Raw genomic sequence first — 9,694 nt, 5'->3', positions numbered from 1 at the left:
TGTCCCTCTATCCCTGTCCCTGTCCCTCTATCCCTGTCCCTCTGTCCCTCTGTCCCTGTCCCTGTGTCCCTGTGTCCCTGTGTCCCTCTCTCCCTGTCCCTCTGTCCCTGTCCCTGTGTCCCTGTGTCCCTGTGTCCCTGTGTCCCTGTGTCCCTGTCCCTGTGTCTCTGTCCCTCTGTCCCTCTGTCCCTGTCCCTGTGTCCCTGTCCCTGTGTCTCTGTCCCTCTGTCCCTCTGTCCCTGTCCCTGTGTCCCTGTCCCTGTGTCCCTCTGTCCCTCTGTCCCTCTGTCCCCCCCAGGTCACCCCGATCCTCCCCCGGTAACCGCCCCCCGCCTCGCGCTGTGACGTCACCGCGCTGAGCTCAGCCGCTATTACCATCCCTCCAATTTGCATTCCCTCATTTGCATGCGGCGCAGCCAATGGAACGCCGCGGCCGCGCCGTGACGTCACGCCGCGGCCGCCCTATATAAAGCCGTGCGCGCAGGCGGCGGCGCAGAGCGGGCGCCGCGGAGCCGCCGAGAGGTCGCGGGTGTCGCCCCGTCCCCGCCGGGATGAGCCACCGCCACAGCCACCGCCGCGGCCCGCGGGCCGACATGGTGCCCGAGATCGCCGCCGCCGTGGGCTTCGTGTCCGGCCTGCTGCGGACGCGCGGCTGCGTCAGCGAGCAGCAGCTGCAGGTGTTCAGCGGGGCGCTGCGGGAGGCGCTCACAGGTGAGCTTTGGGCAAGGACAGGCGCGGCGACAGAAGCCCACTCGCGGCCGGACTCTTCTGGTAGCGCTCGGAGCCAGGCGCCACCCCTCCCCGAGTGCCTTCCAGGACCTGGTGTCCCTTCGAGTGCCCTCCATGGTGATGCGAGGACCTGGTGTCCTTTTGAGTGCCCTCTGTGCTCCTTCCAGGACCTGGTGGCCCTCACGAGTGGCCCCCGTTGTTGCTGCGAGGACCTGGCGTCCCTCCCGTCTTCGTCCCGGGACGTGGTGTCCCCTCCCGAGTGGCCCCCGTGTTCCTTCCAGGACCTGGTGTCCCCTCCTTGGTGCCCCTCGTGTCCCCTCCGGGACCGGGTGTCCCCACCTTGGTGCCCCCCGTGTTCCTTCCAGGACCTGATATCCCCTCCTTGGTGCCCCTCGTGTCCCCTCCGGGACCGGGTGTCCCCGCCTTGGTGCCCCCCGTGTTCCTTCCAGGACCTGATGTCCCTCCTTGGTGCCCCTCGTATCCCCTCTGGGACCCGATGTCCCCTCCGGGACCGGGTGTCCCCGCCTTGGTGCCCCCCGTGTTTCTTCCAGGACCTGATATCCCCTCCTTGGTGCCCCTCGTGTCCCCTCCTTGGTGCCCCCCGTGTCCCCTCCGGGACTTGGTGTCCCTCTTTTGTGTCCCCTCCATGACCGAGTGTCCCTTCCGCGACCTGGTGTCCCCTCCGGGACCGGGTGTCCCCCGTGTCCCCTCCGGGGTGTCCCCTGGGGTCGGGCACACCTCGGGGCTGTCCCTTTGTCCCCCCCGGTGTCCCGGCGGGGTCCCGGGGCTGTGCAGACCCCACCGGCGATGTCCCTGCCGTGCCCCGTGCCGCTGCCACCCGAGCCTGGCATCCCTGCCCGGGCTCTGGGCGGTCCGGGGGTCCCTCCCAGGGCGGTCCGGGGGTCCCTCCCAGGGCGGTCCGGGGGTCCCTCCCAGGGCGGTCCGGGGGTCCCTCCCAGGCCGGGGCTGTTATCAGCCCCAGCGAGGGGTGGCCGGGCTGCGATAAGGGGGAGCAGAGTGCCGGGCTGGGGGAGCTTTGGGGTGGGCTGTGCCCTATCTGCCCCAGCCACCCCACAGCCCCTGGCGTTGTCCCGCCGGGGTTTTTGGGGTGGAGGAGCCGCGCTTTGGGGTGGGCAATGGGCTGGCAGCCCCTCCCCTGCCCGCCCCCCCTTGGAAAAGGGATTTGGGTTCTGTCTCTTGGTACCGAGCTTTTGGCACGGTTTAATTCCCGCTCTGCCCGTTTCCTTTTGTGCTCCCAGCGTTCAGGGAGGCTCTGCCCGGGTGTTTGTGGCGATTTGGCTTTTAGACCCCAAATTTAGGGAGAGCTGAAGGCCCTAAACCCCACCTGCCTGCTGGGAAAGGGCACTACAGACACCACTGAGAAACCCTTCAAAGGGTTTTCCTTAGGATTTCACCTTTAAACCCTGAATTTAGGACACCTAAACCCCACCTGCCTGCTGCAAAAGGGCACTACAGACACCACTGAGAAACCCTTCAAAGGGTTTTCTTTAGGATTTCACCTTTAAACCCAAATTTAGTGGGCACCTAAACCCCACCTGCCTGCTGGGAAGGAGCATTACAGACAGCACCGAGACACTCTTCAAAGGATTTTCTTTAGGATTTCACCTTTGAACCCCAAATTTAGTGAGAACTAAAGGCCCTAAACCCCACCTGCCTGTGGGACACCCTCACTGCTCCTCTCCCTCCCCAGAGCACTACAGACACCCTTCAAAGGGTTTTCCTTAGGATTTCACCTTTGAACCCTGAATTTAGTGGGACCTAGACCCCACCTGCCTGCTGGGAAGGAGCCTTCCCTGGGATACCTCTTCTCACTGCTCTTCCCAGTTCCTTCCTGGAGCACTACAGACACCACTGAGAAACCCTTAAGAGGGTTTTCTTTAGGATTTGCCCTTTAAACCCTGAATTTAGTGGGACCTAAACTCCACCTGCCTGCTGGGAAAGGGCACTACAGACACCACTGAGACACCCTTCAACGGGTTTTCTTTAGGATTTCACCTTTAAACCCAAATTTAGTGGCACCTAAACCCCACCTTGCTGCCTTTCTCACTGCTCCTCTCCCTCCCCAGAGCACTACAGACACCACTGAGAAATCCTTAAAAGGTTTTTTTTAGGATTTCACCTTTGAACCCTGAGTTTAGGGCACCTAAACCCCACCTGCCTGCTGGGAAGGAGTGCTACAGACACCACTGAGAAACCCTTCAATGGGTTTTTTTTAGGATTTCACCTTTAAACCCTGAGTTTGGGACACCTAAACCCCACCTGGCTGCCTTTCTCACTGCTCCTCTCCCTCCCCAGAGCACTACAGACACCACTGAGAAACTCTTCAATGGGTTTTCCTTAGGATTTTACCTTTAAACCCAAATTTAGTGGGACCTAAACCCCAGCTGCCTGCCTTTCTCACTGCTCCTCTCCCTCCCCAGAGCACTACAGACACCACTGAGACACCCTTCAATGGGTTTTTTTTAGGATTTTACCTTTAAACCCAAATTTAGTGGGACCTAAACCCCAGCTGCCTGCTGGGAAGGAGCCTTCCCTGGGATACCTCTTCTCACTGCTCTTCCCTGTTCCTTCCCAGAGCACTACAGACACCACTGAGACACCCTTCAATGGGTTTTTTTTAGGATTTCACCTTTAAACCCTGAATTTATGGCACCTAAACCCCACCTGGCTGCCTTTCTCACTGCTCCTCTCCCTCCCCAGAGCACTACAGACACCACTGACAAATCCTTAAAAAGGTTTTTTTTAGGATTTCACCTTTAAACCCTGAATTTATGGCACCTAAACCCCACCTGGCTGCCTTTCTCACTGCTCCTCTCCCTCCCCAGAGCACTACAGACACCACTGGTTCCCCGAGAAACCCTTCAAAGGCTCCGGCTACCGCTGCATCCGCATCAACCACAGGATGGACCCCATCATCAGCAAGGCAGCGGGGCGGATCGGACTGAGCCTGCCCCGGCTGTACCAGCTGCTGCCCAGCGAGCTCACGCTCTGGGTGGATCCCTACGAGGTCTCCTACCGCATCGGCGAGGACGGCTCCATCTGCGTCCTCTACGAGGCCACGCGGCCCCCCAGCTCCTACGGAGGGATGCTCACCTGCAAGAACCAGATGATGCTGGGCCGTAGTACCAGCCCTTCCAAAAACTACATCATGACTGTCTCCAGCTAAAAAAAAAAAAAAAAGAAAACAAAAAAAAAAAAAGCCAAAAAAACACAACAAAAAAAAAAAAAAAATTCTCCTCCTTGTCCTTACACTGCCAAGACACAGGCTACTGTAATACCTCAAGCTGAGGATCTATTTTTAAGATGAAGAGCTATTTATATTTTTTAAGAAAAAGGAAAAAAAACCTCCAGAAAATCCAAAATTAAAATATCGGGCGGCGCCCTGAGCCGAGGCGACGCCCCAGGTGCCTTTTCTAAAGCTGTTGCAAGCTTGTGAGTTTTTCTTTTTTGTTATTATTGTTATTATTATTATTGTTGTGAAGCTGAGATCTACCTGGTTTAGTGTTGGCTGGCGATTTTGGGGCTGGCTTTGCTCACCTTGGAGCATCTCGGAGTGGGGGATCGGGGGCGGCCAAGCCGGTCTGGGCTATGTGGCTGTGATGTCACCTTGTCACCATCCTGCTTTGGCACCTTTGCCCTGCTGTTGCTGCATCTCCAGGTGCTGCCCTCACCTCTCTGGGGCCCGGATTTGGTGTCACCTCGGGGCTGGGGGTGACCCTGGGGATATTGGGGTGGCCCTCCTGGACGTGCTGCAGCTCTGCCCGAGCCCTGCAGGTCACCTGGAAGGGCTCACCTGGCACGTGGAGCGCGGCGGAGACGCCCTGGCAGTGTCCCCGGGGTGACCCGTGGTGGCACCGAGGGGACGTTCCTGGTGCAGCACGGAGCTCCAGAGCCCGGACCAGCTGTGAATCCCAAACTTTGTCTCCTCCCAGGGGCTCAGCCCAGCCCTGGTGGCCTCTCTGTGTCCCCTCTGTCCTCGCTGCCACCTCCTCGCCGCGTCCCTTCTGAAGCCCCTCCGTGTCCTGCAGAGGTTGGGGTGTGACACCCCCTTTTTTTGCTGCCTTTTCTCCCCACATCTGGATTTTTTGGGGGGGCTCTCCCTGCTCTCTGGGGGTCGTTCAGGTGTTTTGGGGTCCTGACGTTGCTTTTTAAATCCACAGCACTTTCCCCCCGCTGGAAGAGGGATTTGTGTCCCCTCTCCTCGGGACAAAACTTTTTTGCACAATTCTCAATTCCTGCTCCCGCCCTCTGCCCCTTTCCTGTCGCATTCAGGGAGGCTCTGCCCAGGTGGGGTTTTTTTTTGGGGGGGGGTGGGATTTGGCTTTTAAACCCCAAATTTCATGACCTAAACCCCACCTTGAAGCTGGGAAGGAGCCTCACCTGGGCTATCCCACATCCACTGCCCTTCTCCCACCCCTGGTGCTCCCCAGGGAGAAAACTGGGACGTGGACGTGCTCGGTGGCAGCAAAACTTCTGGATTTTTCTCTCAGCTGAACCTTCCCCTTTTCCTGACCTGCCAAAACCAGAGCTGCTCTCACCCAGCCCGTGCTGATTCATTTTCTCGGACATTTGTGCAATAGATTTCCAAATCCTGGGTGCTCTGCAAGAGGAAGGAAACTCCCATCTGGTTCTTTACTACATCAAATAATCCAGCTCAGCAGCCCAGCCCTGCCTTCTAAAATTCAGATTTTTTAAATTTTTTTTTTTAATTTTTTGGCACTCTCCAAACCATCAAGTCCAGAACTGGAAAAATCAGCCTCGATTCTTAAATATTTAATTTTTTTTTTTTTTTTTTTTGAAATGTCAGGTGGTTTGTGCCTCAGGAGGTCGGAGCAAAGGCTGGAGTTGCATCACTTCCCTCTTCACTCCAATTTCTCACGTCAGCAGAGCAGGAAGGAAGCACTGGGGGGGATTTTCACTTGTGCAATAGGTGACCTCACCCACAAAAAAAAAAAAAAAAAAACCAAACAAAAAAACCAATTTTTTTTGCCTGGATAAGGCATCTCAGTGCTTTTTTTTTTATTATTTTTTGTGGGGTTTTTTTTGGGTATTTCTCATTTTGGGCAGGATCAAAGTCTGATTTAAGTTTTCCAGGAGTTTCCCACCAAAGGAACAGCCCCGTGTCCAAGGTGACTTTTTTTTTCCTTTTCATAAGCTCCAAAACCAACCAAATTTGGGTGGAATCCACTTCTCTGTGTGGCTGGTGCCACAAAAAGCTGTGAATTCTCCTGCTCTTGTTGCCTTTTGCCTCCAAGCCCGATGTGGATTTTGAGGGGGTTTCTGTCATTATTATTATTATTATTATTATTATTTTTATTTTTTATTTTTTAACCGAGCTGGGCTGTTGAACGGGACCTGCTTCTTGTTTCTTTGGGTTATTTTGTTGGGGTTTTTTTGTTGTTTTTTTTTTTGTTTGTTTTGGTTTTTTTGGGTTTTTGTTTTGGGTTTTTTTGGGTTGCTGTTGGGATTTTTTGTTTGTTTGTTTGGGTTTTTTTGTTGTTTTTTTTTTTCCTTGCTAGTTTTTTTGTTATTTTTTGTTTTCTTTTTTTGATTTGGTTTTGTTTTTTGGGTTGCTGCTAGGAATTTTTTTTGTTTTTTTTTTTTTTGTTTTTTTCTTGCTAGGTTTTTTTTTGTTATTTTTTTCCTTGGTTTCTTTTTTTGTTTTGCTATTTGGGGGGTATCTTTTGGGTTTTATTTTTTGTTTGTTTGTTTTGTTTTTTGTTTTGTTTTTGGTTTTTTGTTTTGTTTTGTTTTTGTGAGGTTTTTTTGGGGTTTTTATTTTTGTGGGTTTTTTGTTTGGTTTTTTTTTTTTGTAGTTTGTTTTTGGGTGTTTTTTTGGGGTTTTTTTGGGTTTTTTTTTGTTTGTTTTTTTTGGGGGTTTTTTTGTGGTTTTTTTTTGTTTGTTTGGTTTTTTTTTGGTTTTTTTTTTGGTTTTTTTTGTTTTGTTTTGTTTTTTTGGTTTTTTTTTTGTTGTTTTTTTGTTTTGTTTTGCTGGTTTTGGTTTTTTTTTTTTTTTTTTTTTTTTTTTTGTTTTTTGGGTTTTTTTTGGTGAAAACAACCAGAATCCTGCGAGGCGTCGGAGGCGGGACCAGCTGGTTCCTGCTGTCCAGCACCTCTCCCCCCCTGAGCGCCCAGAGCCCCGTGTGCTTTCTGTTACCTCCATAAAAACTCAGCAGCATCACCCGGCCTCGTCCCTGGCAGCCAAGGAGAGAACTCAGAATTTGGGATTCCAGCCCAGACCCCGCTCTGGGAACACCCTGGGGCTGACTCTGAATTTCCTGCTCCTCAGCCGGCGCAGGAATCCGCGCGCTCAGCGGGAATTGGGGCTGGGAAGGATCGGGGAGCCCTGCTGGGAGCTCCCGGGGGGCTCCAGGGGACCCTCCTGGAGCATTTCTGTGGCAGGAACGGGGGACACGCTGAGCTCTTCCTGCCTCCGGCTCCTCGTTTGGTTGTTTTCAGGGAAAAACAGCCCCAAAATTGCCAAATTACAAAGCTTTTATTGAGCCTGATCGAAAACGAAGCTGCCCAGTGAAGCGATGCTGTGGTGGTGGATTTCTCCTTCTCTCAGGATTTTTTTATCTCTCAGGTATACAGAGAGAAAGAAAGACAAAACAATTTTTATTTCTTTTTTTTTTTTTTTTTTTGGTTTTTGTTTTTTTTTTTAATGTGGAATGTGATTGATTAAATTCTAGCAAAGATTGTTTGGGCCTCATGGCCAATCAGACCTGAACTCTCGAGAGCAGAGGCACAGGTTGTGGGGTAGTTAAAGTAGGTTTGTGGTTTTAGTATCTTCCTTTAGAATATATATTATATTTTATATATATATAATTATATATTATATTCATATATATTATATATATTTAACTTCTTGAAAATTGCCAAATTACAAAGCTTTTATTGAGCCTGATCGGAAACGAAGCTGCCCAGTGAAGCGATGCTGTGGTGGTGGATTTCTCCTTCTCTCAGGATTTTTTTATACAAGTATATAGAGAGAAAGAAAGAGAAAACTATTTTTATTTTTGGGTTTTTTTTTAACGGGATTGATTAAATTCTAGCAAAGATTGTTTGGGCCTCATGGCCAATCAGACCTGAACTCTCGAGAGCAGAGGCACAGGTTGTGGGGTAGTTAGAGAAAGTAGGTTTGTGGTTTTAGTATCTTCCTTTAGAATATATATTAATATATTTTATATATATAAAATATATATATTTATTTATATATTATATATATTTAACTTCTTGAAAATTGCCAAATTACAAAGCTTTTATTGAGCCTGATCGAAAACGAAGCTGCCCAGTGAAGCGATGCTGTGGTGGTGGATTTCTCCTTCTCTCAGGATTTTTTTATCTCTCAGGTATACAGAGAGAAAGAAAGACAAAACAATTTTTATTTCTGGTTTTTTTTGTTGTTTTTTTTTTTTTAATGTGGAATGTGATTGATTAAATTCTAGTAAAGATTGTTTGGGCCTCATGGCCAATCAGACCTGAACTCTCGAGAGCAGAGGCACAGGTTGTGGGGTAGTTAAAGTAGGTTTGTGGTTTTAGTATCTTCCTTTATAATATATATTAATATATTATATATATAAAAAATATATATATTATATTTATTTATATATTATATATATTTAACTTCTTGAAAATTGCCAAATTACAAAGCCTTTTTTAAGCCTAACCAAAAACGAAGCTGCCCAGTGAAGTGATGCTGTGGTGGTGGATTTCTCCTTCTCTCAGGATATTTTTATACAAGTATATAGAGAGAAAGAAAGAGAAAACTATTTTTATTTCTGTTTTTTTTTAATGTGGACTGTGATTGATTAAGTTCTAGCAAAGATTGGCCGTGAGGCCCAAACAATCAGACCTGAACTCTCGAGAATGGAGTCACAGGTTGTGGGGCAGTTAGAGAAAGTAGGTTTGTGGTTTTAGTATCTTCCTTTATAATATATATTAATATATTATATATATATAAAATATATATATTATATTTATTTATATATTATATATATTTAACTTCTTGAAAATTGCCAAATTACAAAGCCTTTTTTAAGCCTAACCAAAAACGCAGCTGCCCAGTGAAGCGATGCTGTGGTGGTGGATTTCTCCTTCTCTCAGGATTTTTTTATACAAGTATATAGAGAGAAAGAAAGAGAAAATAATTTTTATTTTTGGGTTTTTTTAAATGTGGACTGTGATTAAGTTCTAGCAAAGTTTGTTTTGGCCTCATGGCCAATCAGACCTGAACTCTCAAGAACGGAGTCACAGGTTGTGGGGCAGTTAGAGAAAGTAGGTTTGTGGTTTTAGTATCTTCCTTTATAATATATATTAATATATTTTATATATATATAAAATATTATATTTATTTATATAAAATATATATTGTATATAATATATATTTAGCTTCTTGAAAAAATTCACTTTTATGTTAAACCATGACACTACTTTATAATATATATTAATATATTTTTACATATACTTTATATCAATATATTTCTATATATAGTTTATAATATATATTTATATATTTTATATATACTTTAAAATATATATTAATATATTTTTACATATACTTTATAATAGATATCAATATATTTTGATATATGCTTTATAATATATATCAGTATATTTTTAGATATACTTTATAATATATATTAATATATTTTTATACATGCTTTGTAATATATATCAATATTTTTATATATACTTTATAATACATATTAATATTATAATAATGCATTATAATAGGTATAAATGTATATATATAATATGTATAAATGTATTATAATGTATAATAACAGATTTATAAGAGAGAAATCATTCAGCCTTCTGAACTGATGTTAGAGATCATTTCTTCCCATTAAGTTCACCCACGTTTTGCAATGTGACACCTGGATTTTTTCCCTGTCTGACCCCATAACCGACCCCCAAAGACCCTCAGTGCGGATTTTTCTGC

At 47.1% G+C, this 9,694-nt stretch overlaps 1 protein-coding gene across 1 annotated transcript; it reads left to right on the top strand.

Moving 5' to 3' along the window:
* Positions 1–479: 479 nt before the first annotated feature.
* LOC128818649 (protein BTG2-like) lies at positions 480–4,168 on the top strand. The gene is made up of 2 exons (XM_053998184.1): positions 480–711; positions 3,576–4,168. The coding sequence occupies exons 1-2, from the start codon at positions 552–554 to the stop codon at positions 3,914–3,916; spliced, it is 501 nt and encodes a 166-aa protein (XP_053854159.1). The 5' UTR covers positions 480–551; the 3' UTR covers positions 3,917–4,168.
* The last annotated feature ends 5,526 nt before the right edge of the window (positions 4,169–9,694 follow it).

Source organism: Vidua macroura, chromosome 24 (genome assembly GCF_024509145.1).
Source record: "Vidua macroura isolate BioBank_ID:100142 chromosome 24, ASM2450914v1, whole genome shotgun sequence".
NCBI lineage: Eukaryota > Metazoa > Chordata > Aves > Passeriformes > Viduidae > Vidua > Vidua macroura.
The sequence above is the reverse complement of the archived record's forward strand: the minus strand, read 5'-3'. Positions and strand labels throughout refer to the sequence as shown.

Coding starts and splice junctions, on each gene's coding strand:
- LOC128818649 (XM_053998184.1), top strand. CDS start 552: ATGAGCCACCGCCACAGCCACCGCCGCGGCCCGCGGGCCGACATGGTG. Junction 712..3,575: donor GCTGCGGGAGGCGCTCACAG/GTGAGCTTTGGG, acceptor CTCCCTCCCCAG/AGCACTACAGACACCACTGG.